General features: G+C 40.8%; 1 protein-coding gene across 1 annotated transcript; it reads left to right on the forward strand.

Moving 5' to 3' along the window:
• Nucleotides 1–1,716: 1,716 nt before the first annotated feature.
• MRGPRX3 (MAS related GPR family member X3) lies at nucleotides 1,717–7,630 on the forward strand. The gene is made up of 2 exons (XM_024347536.2): nucleotides 1,717–1,885; nucleotides 6,321–7,630. The coding sequence occupies exon 2, from the start codon at nucleotides 6,346–6,348 to the stop codon at nucleotides 7,312–7,314; it is 969 nt and encodes a 322-aa protein (XP_024203304.1). The 5' UTR covers nucleotides 1,717–1,885; nucleotides 6,321–6,345; the 3' UTR covers nucleotides 7,315–7,630.
• The last annotated feature ends 13,708 nt before the right edge of the window (nucleotides 7,631–21,338 follow it).

Here is a 21,338-nt window from a genome sequence, read left to right on the forward strand (position 1 = left end):
GAAAAGAAGAGAGAATCCAGAAATAAAGCCAAATAATTATAGCCAACTGATTTTTGACAAAGCAAACAAAAACATAAAGTGGGGAAAAGACACTCTAGTTAACAAATGGTGCTGAGATTATTGGCAATGTGGAAGAATGAAACTGGATCCTTGTCTCTCACTTAATACAAAAATTGACACAAGATGGATCAAAGACTTAAATCTAAGACCTAAAACCATAAAAATTCTAGAAGATAACATCAGAAAAATGCTTCTAGACATTCACTTAGGCAAAGACTTCATGGCCAAGAACCCAAAAGTAAATGCAACAAAAACAAAAATAAATAGATAGGACTTAATTAAACTAAAAAGCTTTTGCGCAGCAAAAACAATCATTAGCAGAGCAAACAGACAACCCACCGAGTGAGAGAAAATCTTCACAAACTAAGCATCTGACAAAGGACTAATATCCGGAATCCACAACGAACTCAAACAAATCAGCAAGAAGAAAGCAAACAATCCCATGAAAGAGTGGGCTAAGGACATGAATAGACAATTCTCAAAAGAAGATATACAAATGGCCAACAAACAGGAAAAAATGCTTAACATCACTAATGATTAGGGAAATGTAAATCAAAACTGTAATGCGATACCACCTTACTCCTGCAAGAATGGTCATAATTTAAAAATCTAAAAATAATAGATGTTGGTGGGTCTGTGGTGATAAAGGAACACTTTTACACTGCTGGTGGGAATGTAAACTTGCGCAACCACTATGGAAAACAGTGTGGAAATTTCTTAAGGAACTAAAAGTAGATTGACCATTTGATCCAGCAATCCCATTAAATATGTATAAATATATATATTTATATACCATGGAATACAACTCAGCCATAAAAAAGAATAAAATGATGACATTCACAGCAATCTAGATGGAATTGGAGACTCTTATTCTAAGTGGGGTAACTCAGGAATGGAAAACCAAACATCATATGTTCTCACTTACAAGTGGGGGCTAAGCTGTGAGGACACAAAGGCATAGAATGATATAATGAACTTTGGGGACTTGAGGGGAAGGATAGAAGAGAGGCGAGGGATAAAAGACTACACATTGGGTACAGTGTACACTGCTCAGGTGATGGGTGCACCAAAATCTCAGAAATTACCACTAAAGAACTTATCCATGGAAGCAAACACCACCTGTTCCCCAAAATCCCATTGAAATAAAAATAATAATAATAAATGATTTAATTTCACAGAATTTTAAAAAGTTCACTGTTCAGAGTTTATAATAATGAAGTAAGAATGAAAAGTGTAGCAAGTGGTAGCCTCTGGACAATGGGACTCTAGATTTTCACCTTGCATACAGTTCTCTAGCATTTGGAAAGAAAGTATACACATGAATATATCACCACTATGATAAAGAAAACATCAAAAAATGGTGTCAGGCCATTGTCAGCCTTGAATGGTCCCATGATCTACTTTTTCATTTGGATATAAAGCCTCATAATGATAGTTCACATTGCTTAATGTGATGCCTAGGCCCATAATTGATTTTTAAAATCAGGACAGCAATTACTTACAGGAAGTTGAACAAGATGGGATGTGATAGGAGAGGCTTAAATGTACTGGATATGGGACAGAGGCCAAGAATCATCTCAGTTAGGATTTGTGTCTCAAATACCTCTGGACTCTGATTTGCCCATAGTCCTCATACAGGAAATAACAAGACTGTCCAGCATCTTCGTAAGCCTGGATTGCTCAACAGCTTTCATTTCAGCTCCTGTAAGCATCTCCTGAATTAAGCAACACAGAAAAGTCCTCTGAAGTCACTGAATCCCAGAAAGGCTCTCTACCTTTAGCACAAGGGAGGTCTTCACCACTGGACAAAGAAGGAACGATAAGGGTAAGTACCAAGAACTGTCTTCTTCCACAGTCAGTTATGATTTTTGCTGTAAGATTATGTCCTTATGCTTCCACCTTGGTGCTACATGCAGGGGGTCACGAGCTTGTTTCAGGAAAAGACAGGAGACATGAAGCTTCCTTTCGGAAACTGAGTGCTGTCAACCCAAACTGTGTGAGTTCTAAATGGTGTCCCCCCTTCTAATTTATCTCCCCATATCACCTCCTTCATTCCAATCATTCAATCTGCCCTCATGGAGAGACTGCTGCCTCTTACATTCATTTAACGAGCAAGGGGACATGCAGGCATTTCTTCCCAGAGTTGAACTTCTATAGAGCCAGTTTTTTTGTTTCACTTACTTTTCAAATTTATTCTTCTTTGCCTATCTGGAAAGGTCTAAGGAAGATATAGATAGTCCAATAATTAAGGAGTGTTTGATGAGGAAAGCATTTACAAAGATGCACAGAGTTAAGGGTAAGGATCCTAAGCAGCAATACATAGGGGAGCACTACTTCCTCCCCTAGGCTGAAACGGACAGGGAAGGAGCAGTTACCATTGTCACCATAGCCATAGCTGTAGCCATAAAGGTGGGAGAGCATGAGCAGGCAAGTGGAGAAGCCCTGCACAGCCAACACACAGCCACACAGGCTGATATAGTTTGGATCTGTGTTCCCACCAAAATCTCATGTTGATTGTAATTTCCAATGTTGGAGGAAGGGCCTTGTGGGAGATGATTATTAGATTATGGGAATGGTTTTGCATGAATGTTTTAACACCATCCCCTTTTGGTATTGTTGTTGTGATACTGACGAGTTCTCATGAAATCTAGTTGTTTAAAAGCGTGTAGCACCTCCTCCCTCTCTCTTACTCCTGCTCTCACCATGTGAGACGCCTCGCTCCCCCTTTGCCTTTCACCAGGATTGGAAGCTTCCTGAGGCCCCCCCAGAAGCAGAAGCTGCTATGCTTCTTGTACAGTCTGTAGAGCTATTAGCCAGTTAAACCCATTTTCTTCATAAATTTCCCCGTCTCAGGTATTTCTTTTTAGCAATTTGAGAATGAGCTAATACACAGGCAGAGAGCCAGGAGATGGAAATCCCAAGGTGCTTTCCTGCTGTCTTCCAGTCTCCCGCTGGTGTCTCCCAGTGTCTCAATTCCACCAGAAACCAGAAATAAAAAGAATCCCACTGATGTGGTACATAGAAGCCACTCTCTTGGGATGTCAAACAGGATAAAGAAGAATGGAAAGCAAATCCTCATGGTAAATGAGACTATCCCTCTCACCTTCTTGTATCCTCCTAATTCCTGGGGCTTTCTCTATCTGATTGATCCCTGTCTCATTTCAGCTCTATCAGACTACTTTAATGTTTGGCATGTCTTTCTCTACTGTCACTTTTATGCAGAAATGTTTGCATTTGTTTAAAATGCATAGAAAATAAAATGTAATTTTAAAACGAACATATTTATTTTGTTTAGAATATAAGTTTGGCTGATCTAATAAAGACATGAAGAAGAAATATCTTAAACAAGAAAGTATAGTTGTGCCTCTGGGTCACTAGGTTCTGAATCTACAGATTCAACAAACCACAGGAGGAAACTTTTCCAAAAATAAAGGTGTGGCAGAGTTGTGTATGTACTGAACAGGTACAAACTTGTATTTCTTTGTCATTATTTCTGAAAAACTACAATATAACAAGAACTTACATAGCATTTGCATTTTGTCAGTTATTCTAAATAACTTTAAATGATTTAATGTATCTGGGAGAAAGTGCATAGAGTATATACAAATACCACATATAAGGAAATTGAGCATCTGCAGATTTTGGTCTGTGCTGGGGTTCTGGAAAGAATCCCCTGTAAATACACAAAAATGACACTCATCGAGATCTGAACTAGAAGCTCCAAAGCATCATTCATCACAATTCCAAAAATTGCTGCTCCCCAGTTCCTAGAGAGTTGCCCTCATCCTTGTAATCCTACATGGTTCCCAGCGACATTAGCATTCCAGTCTTATGGAAAAAGGACGAGGGGAAGGAGAGGCTTTGCTCCTTCTATTAATCCCATGAGCCGGGACTTGCTTCTGTCATTTTTGTGATTCTTCCACTTAACAGCACCTGCTCATGGGATGTCATCCAGCATCAAGGAAAACTGGGATGTGGGTCCTTGTGCTGCTTGTACATTCTCAGAATTGTTATGTGACCAAAAAAGGAAATCTTGGGGCAACCAGCAGTCTCTTCAGCCCCTGACTGTCTCTGATTCTGTGCTCACATCAAGATTTTTCAGGAACTCCTCAGAAATAATAAATGGTGGGGCAGAGAACAGAACTGGAGTCTCGTGCAGGGCTCCAGGGACCAGGGGCTGGTATTGGACCTGCTCTTCGTGTTGTGAACCAGGAAAACCCTTTAATTCTCTAGGCCTTGGCTTCACCTTATGTTATATGAGGATAATACCATAGACGGTCTTTAAAGAACATCATAGCATGTTAAACAACATGCTAAATGTTGGTGATACCACAGTGAAAAAGACAGGCATGACTTACTCCTTACGGATCTTCGGGTTTCATGAGGAAGACAAACATATCATACCATACCTATAGATGGACAAACAGTGTAGTGCTCTGAGTGTGGATAACAGAGGGTCTCCTTTTCCTCCCATTTCCTTTTTGGGCCAATCAGAGCTGTGGCAGCTTGTCTCCCTAAGAGAGCTCATGATGGATGCACTCACTCCTGATGCTCCTCTCTACTCCCAGAGGAGGATGCATCTTCTTTCCACCTGGAGAGCTCCTGCCCATGTGCATTCTTGGGATTCCAGAGCAAATGTGGCCTCTGATAGGCAAAAAAGAACTCCTGAATTTGTTCCTAAATGGCGCGCACTCACCTCTATTTTTCCCTTATTTCATTTGCTTCTCATTCTCTATCTGGAGTTTGTTTAGGTTAATTTTTTTTCAGCCCACAATTTTGACTGTCAACTTGGATTTAACTTGAGAATCACTCCTCTGCTTTACCCCCCTCTAACATGTATAATCAACACATAGTGGTGCTGGGACCAAAGGGCTGGTGAAAAAATGGATCATGAGTCAGCCCTGCTGGGCTCACATTCATACTATATAATATATAACCCCCCGGACAAATAATATCCTCTCTTTATACTCTAATTTCATTATCTGCAATACAGGAATAATACTAATTTTTACCTCCTAGGCTCTTCAGATGATTAAAAGAGGCAATACCTAATAAACTGTCAATCAGCTGCTGTTATTCTCCCAAATTAGACCTAATCCTCATTCTCCAGTTGAAATTTGCATGAATATCTCTCTTTACAACCCAAGCCCTACACTTCCCCTATTTCCACTCATGGACTCCTCTCATACAAATGTTTGCATCAACAAAGAAACGCTACCAAAGATCTCCCGAAAGAGAGAATGAAATAGGTTTACATTGTGTATACTCAGCAGAACACTTAGTAGTCCCCCATACATATTCCCACACTTCAATTACCTGCTTCAGTGGCACTCAGGCTCACCCTCACTTACTCTTTCCTCTGTTCTATTGCTGAGCAATTCAGCTCAGACCCACACCCTACCCAAACACTGTGTACAAAATGCTTCTAGGGGTTCGGCAAAGCCACACTGAGTCCTTATTTTAAAGGCACATCAGTGGTCAATTTCAGGTTTTGGGCACTCATCAATCATTCTTCTCAACACAGATAGAGCTGTCCACAAATAGAATTCTGATGAATGAAATTTTCTTCATCTAATTATACGTGTGTGTTCTAATGCCTTGCATTGTGCTTTCATTTTTATTTTCCATTTCATCCAAATCTACCATTGCCATTAGGCTCTCATGTGTGCATTCCTTCATTGAATGAACGTTTATGAAGAGCACATTGTGCTGCTTATGGAATAGGCACTAGGAGTATAAAATGTAAAATGTGGTCCTGTCTGCAATGACTGACACACTGAGTTATTTCTCACCCACCAGGTCCAGCCATTTTCACACATCCTAGCGAAGATCCCATTTTCCTCTGGTTCATAATGCATGATCTTTTTTCCTGTCCAGAGATGACCAGTCCTGGTCATGAGGGTGTCACAACCACCTCTTTGTGTATCTGAATTCCTCCACCTGAGAGAAAATTTCAGGCCCAGGATAGAGTAATCATCGGGTCCACAGCCCTGGCTAGATGAGTGGGGGTGTTTTGATCCTAATGTTATTCCCATGTCAGCACAGAACTTGTGTGGCAGTAGAGAGAGGTCAGGCTTCAGAGTCAGTAAGAACTGGATTTCAAACTGGATTTGAGGACCCCCACCTTTTGATAGGTGACTTATTCTCTGCGAGTCTCTGATCTCTCCTCTTTAAATGAGGACAGTAAATCCCACATGGCAGGATGGTGGGGAGAATCAGAAATCATACAGCTGGTGATCACATCTGGTTTCTGTTTCCAGGGTCATCAGACTACGGTTTCTGAGCATGGATTCAACCATCCCAGTCTTGGGTACAGAACTGACACCAATCAATGGACGTGAGGAGACTCCTTGCTACAAGCAGACCCTGAGCCTCACGGTGCTGACGTGCATCGTTTCCCTTGTCGGGCTGACAGGAAATGCGGTTGTGCTCTGGCTCCTGGGCTGCCGCATGCGCAGGACCACCTTCTCAATCTACATCCTCAACCTGGCCGCGGCCGACTTCCTCTTCCTTAGCGGCCACATTATACGTTCGCCGTTACGCCTCATCAATATCCGCCATCCCATCTCCAAAATCCTCAATCCTGTGATGACCTTTCCCTACTTTATAGGCCTAAGCATGCTGAGTGCCATCAGCACCGAGCGCTGCCTGTCCATCCTGTGGCCCATCTGGTACCACTGCCGCCGCCCCAGACACCTGTCAGCGGTCATGTGTGTCCTGCTCTGGGCCCTGTCCCTGCTGCGGAGTATCCTGGAGTGGATGTTCTGTGACTTCCTGTTTAGTGGTGCTGATTCTGTTTGGTGTGAAACGTCAGATTTCATTACAATCGCGTGGCTGGTTTTTTTATGTGTGGTTCTCTGTGGGTCCAGCCTGGTCCTGCTGGTCAGGATTCTCTGTGGATCCCGGAAGATGCCGCTGACCAGGCTGTACGTGACCATCCTGCTCGCAGTGCTGGTCTTCCTCCTCTGTGGCCTGCCCTTTGGCATTCAGTGGGCCCTGTTTTCCAGGATTCACCTGGATTGGAAAGTCTCATTTTGTCATGTGCATCTAGTTTCCATTTTCCTGTCCGCTCTTAACAGCAGTGCCAACCCCATCATTTACTTCTTCGTGGGCTCCTTTAGGCAGCGTCAAAATAGGCAGAACCTGAAGCTGGTTCTCCAGAGGGCTCTGCAGGACACGCCTGAGGTGGATGAAGGTGGAGGGCGGCTTCCTCAGGAAACCCTGGAGCTGTCGGGAAGCAGATTGGAGCAGTGAGGAAGAACCTCTGCCCTGTCAGACAGGACTTTGAGAGCAACACTGCCCTGCCACCCTTGACAATTATATGCATTTTTCTTAGCCTTCTGCCTCAGAAATGTCTCAGTGGTCCCTCAAGGTCTTCGAATAGATGTTTATCTAACCTGAAGTTGCAGTTTTCACCCATGGAAAGCATTAGTCTGACAGTACAATGTTTGGGTTCTCCTTGATATTACCAACACATTTTCCCTGTTATCTTGCACTGAATCTTTCCTACTGAACACTTTTTCTGCACTTTTCATTGTAATAAAAGGAGTTGCTGTCCACAACCCTAAAACTCTTCTTTATACTTGTTTCCTACCTGATAGTATCAAAAAGGAAGATTCCTTATTAATCTGTCAGACTATGTTCCCCTGAAAATCATGTTCCCTTCTATGACTGGAGGCATTACTGCAGTTGGAAGCTCAATTCTTAATAAGTGAGTTCTGCTACCTCTAAATTCCATTGAATTCTCAGATATAAAGCAAAATAATGTCCTTAGAGAGAGATTCTCCCTTCATAAAAACAGTCTTAGAAATTGGTTTTATGAATAGCCCTCTCCTGTCATTTGTCCACAGCATGGTGACATGTTGGCCTTGGTTTCTAGTAAAGACCACGGTGGCCCCTTCCCCTTGAGAACTGGTAAGTTCTTATTTAGCTCTTCCTGGACTAATGAACTAGTGAGGAGCCTATAAATATGTCCCACCAGTTTCATTTCGGCCATTGGAAACCTCAATATTGATTTTAAAGTGGAAATTATCTTGAAAACCATTTATTATTCACTTACAGATTCTTTCAGTTGTAGGAGAATTCTTCATACTTCCAGGTTTTGTATAAATTGTTCTGATTGTAACTTTCAGTTAGTTTTATGGCTGTTTACATGAGAAGCAAAACTGAAAACATCTGACCTTTCCATGACAATCTCAATTATGGTATCTGGATAATAACTTACAGTTGGTACAGAATTCTGATACATGCTGTGACATACATGAACCTGGAAATATTGTGCTAAGGAAAATAAGCCAGATGCCAAACAATATTGTAAGTTCAAATTCTACGAGGTATCCAAATTAGGAAATTCTTGAACACAGAAAATAAATTAGGAGGATCCTGGTGCTGGAAGATGGAGAGAATGTGTAGCCATTATTAAATGAGCACAGGATTTCTGTGTGGAATAATGAAAAGTTTTTAAAAGGGACAGTGGTAACGGTTACGACTTATTGTGAATGTACTTACCTACACAGAATTGGACAATTAAAATGATTAAAGTTGTAAAATGTATGCTATGTAAATTTTACCACAATTTAAAACATTTAATTATAAAAGGAGGATCAGTACAAAATTCAGGACTATTCTCCACCAGTGGTTATCCCTTCCACAGATAACTCAAGCAGACAGAAGAGACCACCAAGAGAAGATGTGACATCACAGTGGACTCTGTGCTGCTCACAGTGAGGCTGCCCCTCAGATTAACCCTCACTGAGGGGAGCTGACACATGCAATTTGAATTTGCAGGAGGCAGTACAAAGCAGCTATGAAAGTGATAAAGAGGTCTATACTTTTCCATTTTTCAAACCATATTTATTGGTGGCTCTTATCACACTGTTCACAATGTTGAACTCAGGTCCCCTGAGTCCAGACCTATTGCTCTTCCAGGCCTGGCATTCTGCTGATGCTCAATCCTATCTGTCCACCCTCAATTTCCAAATGCTGTAGTAGGACGTAGCTGTAGTTGAGAGTTTCCTACAGGTGACAGGAAACAGGAAAGCAGTGTTTGCAGCCAATGCTCTGGGCCAGGAGCTTTGCTGTGATGTCTTTAGTTCAGACTGAGGGTTATTGAGAGAGTCCACTCTGGAAGTCTGTGATATCAATTGTACAGTTTTGGCTAAAGATGTTGTCTATCATGAGGAATTCTGTAGAGAATTTTCACCTGACAATTGAATCAAATCATGTTGGTTCTCACCTGCGATTCTGCTTATTTTGATGTTAGTGACATTCTTTTTCTTTTGATAGGAGAAAACTTCAACTTCATGAAGGCTTAGATTCTGTCCCTGAAGCCCATTCTGAACTCTCTTGGCCTCACACATTGCTCCACTACAGCACTTATAACAGTGTACTTCAAATATTTGTACTCACATCTTTCTCTTCAACCGCACCCTGAGGTCTTTAAGAGCAGAGAAACTGTCTTGGAATTTCTAGTGCAACAGACTAGGTGTGGAATTTAGAAGAGTGTTGGTAACTATTTCTCTCAAGCAGCTCCTACCTGAAAATCACAGGGTCATCCAGCATCTTGCAAAGGCTGGCCCAGTCACCAGATCTCACTGGAACTCCTACAGGAACCTCCCACTCAACAGAGTGTCCTCTGCAGTTGGTCGTTCTGAGAACAGCTGTTCCCCTTCATTGCAGGTCTGCTCACTGCCTCTGGGAAGAAGAACGGAGGGGATGTGGGAATCTGCTCATGAGCTGCCTTCTTTCCAAGGCCAATGATATCATTTCCTCTAAAAGTTACATGTCGAGGAAGAGCATGCAGTACATTCAGGAGTATTCTCCAGAAAGTGAGAAATGATATGAAGATCTCACGTGGCACCTTTTGGGAGCTACCATTCATGACTACTTTTTTTTTTTTTTTTGAGATGGAGTTTCACAAGCACATTTATTTATTTATTTATTTATTTATTTATGCCCAGGTTGGGGTGCAATGGCATGATCTCAGCTCATTGCAACCTCCACCTCCTGTGTTCAAGCGATTCTCCTGCCTCAGCCTCCCAAGTAGCTGGGATTATAGGGGCCTGCCACCACGCCTGGCTACTTCTTTGTATTTTTAGTAGAGACGGGGTTTCACCATGTTCGCTAGGTTGGTCTCGATCTCTTGACCTTGTGATCCGCCTGCCTTGGCCTCCCAAAGTGCTGGGATTACAGGCGTCAGCCGCCACACCCGGCCCATGACTACTTTTTAGGCATGAATTCAACAAACTTTCAAACCTAACTCATCAAGCATTGTGCTAATTCTACATAAAAGCAAACACCTTTCAAATAAGTCTCTCACTAATACACCCTATCTCTATATCCAATCCTTTCCACTTCATGAAGAAAATATGTTTATTGATGCTGAGCAAATGCTGAGCCTTCGTAGCCATTCACTGATGCTCTAGTACACCTGGGCTCAAGGGCACTGAGTCATCAGCCTCACAAGAACCAATTGGATCTGTTTCCTGTCTTGCTTTTGCCAATTAGGCTTGTCAATATAATTACCTAACTTATCAAAATACACCACAAATCAATGAAATACGAGTATGAAAGAAGAATTGCGGTTTCCATACAAATTAATGTGAATGCTTAAAGGGACAATAAAAGCAGGTTCCAAAATTATTGTTAGTTTAATAGGTGTGAGTCTGCCAACTCTACAAGATTAAACAAAAATGAACAATATTGAACAATATCCTCAGAGAGAATGCTATGTATTTGATGCTAAGATCTACACTTACACTAATCCACACTGCAAATCATAGACAATGATTGATAGATATGCTTTCAGCAAGATAGAGTAGAATTCTATTTGCTGAACCCTACACAAAGAAATGTTCTATAGTCTAGTTCTGTTATAGTGAATGAATCTAGGTAAAAATGAAATATTCATGTTACAAATGAATCCTTTTTTGTTAATACTGATAAACATATTTTCAATTAACCTATCCACTTGCATTTCTGAATATATCATTAAGTGGGCTTTTCATAGCAATATCTCTCACTTATTCTACTGTTTATTATATAAATACATACTAGCATCTTCTATTCTCTAGCTTGCATGCCAGACACTTAGGAGTCAAAGTAAACACACCTACATTCACAGAGCGCACAGCCTGTGAAGGAAGGACACTAGTGCAGGAAAGACTGCCTCCCAGTGTGACACATGCTATCCAAGAGTTGTACTTGTGGCTCAAGGGTGCTCAGAGGAGAGGGTATCTAAAAATTCCAAGTTATCTTACTGCCATCCTGAAGACGAATGCCACCCCCAAGCACCCAGCTGAAGCAGGGCAATACGACTCCAATAAATTAGAGAATGTTCACCAGGTGGCTGCTCATGCGGGACAACAATCTCAACAACGGTTTTATAATTGATGACATCAAAAGATTAATAGGCTGAATCTTACAACAGCCCTCAGTCTATAGTCCAATATCACACCAGTGCACAATTCCAGAAAAGATTTTCAACAGACACTGCAGGTGCTTGGGTCACAGTCATTGCAGAACTACCTACTACCATTACCCTGTGTTCCAGCAGAAGAATCCCTTACCTCAAGGCAAACCCAAATCAAAGCATCTAGAAATCTTAGAATACAGAAGGGTGCAGAATATGCAAGTGCTAAAATGGGAAGAACATGGACATAGTTTCAGGGATTTGGGATTCTCAAGCTGACTGCATGGCCAACATGAGTCACATGCTCATTCCAGGGAAACCAAGCAGATAGTGAGGTTATGGGATTGTCCCAGTCTGAAACTGTGCCATTCGTGCATTTGTGCTCAGGTATCTCTTTTCAGAATATGTGGGTAAGGTGTGACTTTGCCATAAACATGGACTGAAGATAAGTACTGTTATGATCCAGACCGCCTGAGAAATTCGTGTCTCTGCACAGTGACTATAATCACAGTCAGCATATATTCTTCTCACCTATGTGGCAGTGACCTAGCATCCAAAGAGACTGCTGTGATGCTTTTCTGTATGACGGTGTGGTATCCATTGGGCACCATTATTGTCAATGTACCAATGCTGACTATAGATATAGATGGCATTTGTTTGCTGTTATCTAACAACAACAGCAGAGTATAGAAGAAGAAATCTCAATGCTCATGCCCATCATATTGGTCCAATTCTTCTGAAACCTTGCAGGGTGCAAACACAAGGAAGGAGAGCAGAGACACAGCAGATCTTATTCCTAAGTGTGTATGTAGAAGTGAGTGGATCATGGAAGGCTTCGTGTAATAGGTGGAATTTTAACTGATGACTACAATTTACCCAGGATTATTATTATAATTATACCCTCTGTAAATTTTGCCAGTCACACAAATTTTTGTATTAGGGAAGGAGAGATAAATAGGATCTGGACAGATGGAAATAGAAGAAGAGATAATTTACAGTGGCACTGTTAATAAAAGTGTAGAGTTTTTTAGGGAATGGTGAATAATTCATACATGAGTTTTATTCCTTGTATCACCCCATGTATCTGGTCATGGTGGCAAGATCCCTCTTAAATAGAATCACAAGGCTGGAGTGCTCTGAATAATGAACATTATCTTTTGTGGCCTTGAAGTAGTAGGTGTTGGTGTTAATTTTGTGATATTCGTAGGAGTGAACTCTATAATAATGTAAAGTCCAGAGTGGGCCAGGCAGGTCAGGCCAACAGGACAAGCCACAAAGTCAATGTCCTGCTCTCCATACCCTCCTCCAGCCCTCCAGGGTCAGAAGGCATATGTGCAGCCCTCCAGGGTCAGAAGGCATTCATAAAAGATAATAAAAAGCATGGGGTTAGGGGGGAAGAAAAAAAACAGTGGAATGCAGCCCCTTCTCTGGAGCAGCATTTTTACCTGCAAAAGGCCCACATTGGGAGTAGAGGAGATAGTTAATCTTTGAGTTAATTTTAACATTTTATTTTTCACATAAAAATTTAACTCTAAACTTTTGCATAGCCTTGATATTGGTGCTAGCTTAAGAGTTGGTAACCAGTTGTCCAAAATATCTCTATTCAAATTCTGTGTGTCATCTTGCACCTCTTTTGTAATGTAGTATCTATAGTGTGTTGATATTTAGCTCAGTACTCCTGGTTTAATATCCTGATACACGTGTGAAAGAATAATACATACCAACCTGAGAAGTTCTAAAGAAGTTGATGAGAATTGTCATTCCCTGTCCAGGTCCTCAGGCACACTTACCTTCTTATCAAATTCATATACAGTCACTAGTGAGAGTAGAGATGCAGCATTCAGCCTTTAATTGTGTCTGTAAAAGTTTATATACTAATTGCAAGAGAAATTGGAAGCAAATATGATAAAAATTTAATATGTGCTCAATTTTGTGGTAGGTGTGTGACTCATTATTATATCATCTTCTACCCTATGTCCCTGGCTTGCAAACTTCCTTCCAGTACACCCCATGTCCTCATTCTTGGTTGATTAGTCTGTTCTCACCCTGCTAATAAAGGCATACCCAAGACTGGGTAATTTATAAAGGAATGAGGTTTAATTGACTCACAGTTCTACATAGGTGGGTAAGCCTCACAATCATGGCGGAAGGCGAACGGGGAGCAAAGTCACATCTTACATGGCAGCAGGCAAGACAGCACGTGCAGGGGAACTCCCCTTTACAAAACCATCAGATCTTGTGAGACTCACTATCACAAGAACAGCATATGAAAGGACCCCCCCATGATTCAGTTATCTCCCACCAGGTTCCTCCCATGACACATGGGAATTATTGGAGCTGCAATTCAAAATGATATTTGGGTGGGGACACAGTCAAACCATATCACTTGGTGACTTCAATATCTATGGAGGTTATCCATACAAAGAAAAGGCCTTTCAGTTGTTTTTTAAGTTTTCATTCTCAACTAATTGTAGACTATGAAGAAGTTACAAAAACAGTACAGTTTCTGTATGCCTACCACCCAAACTACAGCAATAGTAACATATAACATAAATGTATTATCAAAAGCAAAAGATTGACATTGGTACCATCTAATTACTACACTTCAAATCTTATCAGATTTCACCAAATATCTACAGTACGATCTTACCAGATTTTACCAGTGTTTGCATGCACTCATTTTTGAAGTGAGCTATGCCTCTGTGTTTCATTCCATAATATTTTGTCCCATGTATAGATTCATATAACCAAAACCACATTGAAGACCTAGAAGTGTTTCTTCCCCACATTAGAGCCGCCTTGGGCTCCCCCTACTGTCATAGCCACTCTGTTTCTTCCCAAATCCCTTTAATCACTGATCTATTTTCCATCTCTATAATTTTGTCATTTCAAACGTGTTATATAAATGGAGTCATACAGTATCCAATCTTTTGACTTTGGCTTTTTTCATTCAGCACAAGGTTTTCAAGATCCACCCAAGCTGTTGCAGGTATCAGTAGCTTATTGCTGATTTTTTTTTTAATGCTACCAAGTAGTGTTCCATTGCATGGATGTACTATGCTTTGTTTCACTATTCATAAGTGGAAGGACATCGTCATTTTTTTCTAATGTGGCATTTAAAAATAAAGCAACTAGAAACCTATGTGTACACATTTTTAAGTGAACATAGTTTTCCTCTCCATATGATAAATTCTAGAGCTGGATTTCTGGGTTGTATGAAAATAGGATTTCCCAGTGTAGCTCTATCATTTTACTTTCTTACTGGCAATCCCTCCAAATCTCAGCCAATATTTGAGATTTTTTATTTATTGCCCCAAATATTAGTGATGTTGAGCATCTTTCGTGCATTTATTTGCCATGCATACATCTCCCTGTTGAAGCATCTGTTCATCTTTTGCCCTGGTTGAATCCAGCTCTGCACTAACTCCAGACCTGCTCCCATAGAACTGAATGTGGCTGGAGCAAAGTAAACAACCATGCCCCATTGTTTCACTTTATACTTATGACTTGCAACCTGAAATGTCCATTTATTTCTCCTGAACAATCATCTAGCATTTCCATAATTGCCTCTCACTCTGCAAGCGAAACTCTTCACACCATCTCTCTCTTGAAACCACTTCCTCCTCCTTTTTATCATTCTGAAGTGATGCACTGCTGAGAATTATCCACCTCGCCATGCAAGCTACCTGCCCATCTGTCTCTGAGCCCATTTCTCTGCCTTTTCTCTCATGCCAGGAAATGGGCTCTGTGTGCTCGTGTTTGAAACCATTCTTTCCACTTGAATGCAGTTTCCCTTGCCCCCTCTCCCTGAATCATTTTATAAAATCATTGGATCCCCCTCCTGCATCTTTCATATTTTCTTCTCTATTGGATCCTTCCATTACAGTTGAAATCCACTATCATATTCCTGGCTTAAATCACCACCCATGTCCATATTACCCTTCACTACAGCCTGATTTCTTTTCTTCACTTTAGAAAAAAATCTCTTCCAAAGAGGTTTCTACACTCATTATCCTCATTTCCTTTCCCATTCATATCTTCTCAAATCCCTATCTCCCTCTCTTAGCTAGACCATTAAATTTATTTTCCTTGTTTGAAAATTTATGTTGTCAAAGTAATAAAGTCACAAGTTTCCAAAAATTTTAATACACACAGTAAAAATTGTCATTCCCATTCCAGGTCCTCAGGCATACCTGCATATATATATATATTTGTTTCAACTGTAGTGGAAGGATCCAATAAAGAAGTAAACATTGCAGGTGCAGAAGGGAGATTCAATAATTATATAAAAGAATTCAGGGGGAGGGGGCAGGGAAACTGCATTCAAGTGGAAACAACTATATATATGTAGTTGTTTTAGTATGACAAAGAATATATATGTATTCTTTTATATATGTATTCTTATATATATTCTTTAACATATATTTATCCTTTGTCATACAAAATAGAAGTTGGTCTGTGTTCTTTTTTTAATGTTTATTTTTATTTTAAGTTTGAGGGTACATGTGCAGGATGTACAGGTTTGTTACACAGGTAAACATGTGCCATGGTAGTTTGCAGCACCTATCAGCCCATCACCTAGGTATGAAGCCCAACATGCATTAGCTATTTTTCCCAGTGCTCTCCCTCCCATCACAGCAGCCCCAACAGGCCCCAGTGTGTGTTGCTCCACTCCCTGTGTCCATGTGTTCTCACTGTTCAGCTCCTACTTAAAGTCAGAACGTGGTGTTTGGTTTTCTGTTCCTGCATTAGTTTGCTGAGGATAATGGCTTCCAGCTCCACCCATGTCCCTGCAAATGACATGATCTCATGCTGCAATGAACATATGTGTGCATGTATCTTTGTAATAGAATGATTTATATTTCTTTGGGTATATACTCAGTAATGGGATTGTTGGGTCAAATGTTATTTCTGGTTCTAGATTTTTGAGGAATTGCCACACTGTCTTCCATAATGGTTGAACTAATTCACTTCCCCATCAACAGTGTAAAAGCATTTCTTTACTTTTTAAAAAAGAGAAACAAACACTAAAATAAGTGGTATCAGTCCATTATGAGACTTAGATGACTCTATGGCCTACATATTATTTTGTTTAAAGACTCACATCACAAGCTTACATTGCTTGACACTGATACCTAAGCTCACAGTTGGCAATTAAGTGCTCTAGAACAACAATTACTAACAAAGAGGTGGACCAGATGAAATGGGATGGGAGAGGCTGATATGTGAGTGAAAATGGGACAGAGGCCAAGAAACACCTCAACTAGGGATTCTGCCTCAAATGGCTGTGGTCTCCAATTTGCACCCATTCCCTGTAAAGGAAATCACAGAGCTGTCCAGCATCTTGATAAGCCTGGCTTGGTCACCAACTTTCCGTGCAGCTCCTAAAGGCATCTCTGAAATTGCAGGACACAGAAGGGTCCTCTGGAGTCACTAAATCCCAGAAAGGCTCTTCTACTTTAGCACAGGATGGCTGTCTACTTCTAGATAGAAGAAGGAGCAAATGTAAGGGTATATATCAAGAATTGTCTTCTTTCCAAAGTCAGTTATGGGTTTTTGCTATAAATTCACATTCCTGTGTTTTCACCTTAGGGTGTGTATTAGTCTGTTCTCATACTACTAACAAAGACATACCTGAGACTGGGTAATACATAAAGAAAAAGTTTAATGGACTCATAGTTTCAGAGGCCTCACAATCATGAAGGAGGAGCAAAGGCACATCTTACATGGTGGCAGGCAGGACAGCATGTGCAGGAGAACGGCCCTTTATAAAACCATCAGATCTCGTGAGAGTTATTCACTATCACGAGAACAGCAGAGGGAAGACCCAACCCATGATTCAATACTTTCCACTGGGTCCCTCCCCTGACATGTGGGCACTATGGGAACTACAATTCAAGATGAGATTTGGGTGGGGACACAGCCAAACCATATCAGGATGCTACATGCAGGGAGTCATTAGCTTGCTTGAGGAAAAGTCAGGAGGCATGAAGCTTCTTTCTTGAAACTGAGTGCTGGCAAACCTGATTGTAGGAGTTCCAAATGGGGTCAAACAGACTTTTCTCCCTACTGATCTATCTCTCCATGGCCTCTCCTCTATTTCAACCATTCAAATCTTCTGTCATGGAGAGAATGCTGCCTCTTACATTCATTATGGAGCAAAGAGACATGCAGGCATTTCTTCCCAGAGCTAAACTGCTATAAACCCAGGTTTTATTGCATTCCTTGCTTTCAAAGTTATTCCAAAATAATAATAATAGTTATCCAGGAAGAAACAAATGGTCCAACATGAAATAATTGAGGAGTATTTTATGCCAGGATTACTTACAAAAAAAAATTCTGGCTTAAAGGAAAGTGACAATGCATGGCGATGCAACCTAAGGCAAGCAATAAACACTATTTCCTCCCCAGGCTTAAAGGGACAGGAAAAGAGCAGTTACCATTAAAAGCATAGCTGTAGCTGTAGCTGTAACTGTAAAGGTGGGAGAGGATGAGGCAGGTGGAGAACCCTGCATCACCATCACGCAGCATCACAGGCAGAGAGCCAGAAATCCCAAAATTGCTGTCCTCCTGCCCTCCAGTCTTCTGCTAGTGTCTCCTAGTTGCTCAGTTGAACCAGAAACCAGAAGGAAAAGAATCTCATTTATGAGGTACATAGAAGCCACCATCTTGGAACGCCAAATAGGGTAGAAAAGGAGGGACAAAAAATCCTTAGGGAAAATGAGACTATCTCTCTGACCTTCTTATATCCTCCTACTTTCTGGGGTTTTTCTCAATCTAAATGTCATTGAATCATGTATCATCACAGCTCCATCTATGTTTTTTTTTCTATTTCCACCTTCTCTCTCTAGTGTCAATTTTATGGACAAACACCCACATTAATTAAAAATGACTAATTGGAAGATAATTTTTAAGAGAAAATATATTTCTTTTAGTTTGAGTGTAAGCTTAGTTGTTCTAATAAAGATATCTTTATTAAATCAAAATATCTTAAACAAGAAAGTACGGTGGATTCTCCATATCCATAGTTTCCACATCCAGGGATTCACCCAATAGCAAATCAAAAATGGTCAGAAAAGGAAAATAAAAAGGATAGTGACATCTGTACTGAATAGGTACAGACATTTTTATCCTTTCTTCATTCCCTAAAAAATATAACAACTATTTATACAGCATTTACATGGTCTTAGGTATTATTAGTAAAGTAGAAATCATTTAAAGTATATAGGAGAATGTGGGTAGGTTATATATAAATGCTATGCCATTTTCTATAAGGAAACAACATCTGGAGATTGTGGTGCATGCAGGGATCCAAGAATGAATCGCCTGTAATGCCCAGGAATGAGTGTATCTTAGATATAAGTTGAAGGCTTCAAGGCATCATACATTAAGACTCCAAAAACTGCTGCTTCCCAGTCCATAGAGTGGAGTCCTCATTCTTTGTGGTCTTACTGGTTCCCACCCACATCAGCATTCTAGCCTGATGGAAAAAGAAAGAGGGAAAGGGGAGCCTGTACTTCTTCCATTGATCCCACGAGCCCGGACTTCCTTACATCACATCTGCTCACCTTCCACTGACCAGAACCTGGTCTTATGATGCCATCCAGCATCAAGGAAAACTGGGACATGTGTCCTTGTGCTGATTTTAAACGCTCAGAATTGTTATGTCACTGAAGAGGAGAATGAAGATTGGGGCAACTTGGCAGTCTCTGAAGCCCTTGATTATCTCTGAGATTTTTTGCTCACATCAAGGTTTTTCAGGAGCTCCTCAGAAATAATGAATCATGGGGCAGAGAACAGTACATAAGTCTCATACAGGGATGTTGACATGGGGCCTGCCCTTCGTGATATTGGAAAAACAAGTCTGACTCCTGTAGCCTCAACTCCTTCTTACGTCAAATGAGAATTGTACAATAGATAGTCTTTAAGGAACACATGCTGTATTAGTCTGTTCTCACACTGCTATAAAGATACTACCTGAGACTGAGTAATTTACAAAGAAGAGAGATTTAATTGACTCACAGTTCCACATGATTTGGGAGGTCTCAGGAAAATTACAGTCATGAAGGAAGGTGAAAGGGAAGCAAGTCATGCCTTACATGGCAGCAGGAGAGAGAAAGAGAGAGAGAGAGAGAATGGGAAAGTGCCAGACACTGAAACAACCAGAACTCATGAGAACTCACTTGCTATCATGGGAACAGCAAGGGGGAAATCCTGCCCCATGATTCAATCATGTCCAACCAGCTCCCTCCCTCCACACATGAGGATTACAACTCAAGATGAGATTTGGGTGGGGACACAGAGCCAAACCATATCACATGCTAAATGTTGGTGATACTACAGTGAACAAAAACAGGCATGGCTTACTCCCTACGGAGCTTCAGGTTTAATGAGGAAGACAAATGCTTCAAATATTAAATAGGGTATATCAAATATATACCCTAAATATAGATGCACATACTGTTAAGTGCCCTGAGTGGGGATCACAGTTTTCCTTCCATTTCCTTTTCTGGCCCAAGGCTGTGGCAGCTTGTTTCTCTAAGACAGCTCAGGATGGATGCACTCACTTTTGATATCTCTCTGTACACCTGAGGAAGGATGCATTTTGTTTCCACTTGGATGCTTTCTACCCCTGTGGCTCCTCAGGATTCCAGAGGAAAGCTTGACTTCATGAGGAAGGAAAGGGTCTCTGATTTCCTTATTGTGCTCCTAATTGGTTTCCCTTCACTCTCATTTGTTAGATATTAGGTTGGTTTCTTATTGTCTCCAGAGTTTGCTTAGGTTACTTTTTTTCAGTCCACAGTTTTGACTACCATCTTGGATTTATATTGGGAATTACAATCTCCTTTGCTTCCCCACACAGTGATGTGTAAGCAACACACAGTGGTGCTGGGTCCAAAGGGTTGGCAAAAAAGATAAACTCTGAGGCAGCCCTGCTGGGTTCTAATCCACATCGTGTGAGACTAAGAAATAATTACACATCCTTTATGTCTTCCTTTGTCATCTCCTGTAAAATGGGAATATTACTAATTCTTCTTACCTCCTAGGCTCTTGAAAAGATTAAGAGGGATAATACCTAATAAATACTCAACTGGTTACTGTTATTCACCCAGATGGAAGCTAGTCCTCTTTCTTCAGTTAAAATCTGCATGAGCGTCTCTCTTTACATTCCAAGCCCTGAAATTTTTCTGGTTCCCCTCAGGAACTCCTCTGAAACAAAAGTTTGCATTAGCAAAAGAAATTATACCCAAGATCTGGGAGAGAGAATGAAGTAGGTTTGTGTTATGCACACCCAGCACACCACTTAGAAGTTCTCCAGGTCTATTTCCACATTTCAATTGCCTCCTTCAGTGACACTCAGACCTCACGCTCACTTACTTTTTCCTCCTGTATATTGCTGAGCAATTCAGCTCAGATCCACACCCTACCTCAACACTGTATACCAAAATGCTTCTAGGTGCTCAGCAAAGCCAACACCGAGTCCTCATTTCAAAGTCACATCAGTGATCAGATATTTAGGCTCACATAGGTAATTCTTTTTAACACAGACAGAGCTGTCCACAAATAGAATTCTGATGAATGAAATTTTCTTCATCTTATGCATATATGTGTTCTGATACCTTTAATTGTGCTTTCATTTTTATTTTCTATTTAACTCAAATATGCCACTACCATTAGGCTCCTCATTCATGCATTCACTCACTGAATAAATGTTTGTGGAGAATATAGTGTGCCTTACACAGAGCTAGGCACTGGGAATATAAAAAGTGGTGCTCCTTCCTGGGGCTTAGCCCAAGCAGGTTCTTGGCTTTGTACAGAAAAGAATTCAAAGGCAAACCAGTGGTGTTAGATAGCAAGTTTTATTAAA

This window comes from Pan troglodytes, chromosome 9 (genome assembly GCF_028858775.2).
Source record: "Pan troglodytes isolate AG18354 chromosome 9, NHGRI_mPanTro3-v2.0_pri, whole genome shotgun sequence".
NCBI lineage: Eukaryota > Metazoa > Chordata > Mammalia > Primates > Hominidae > Pan > Pan troglodytes.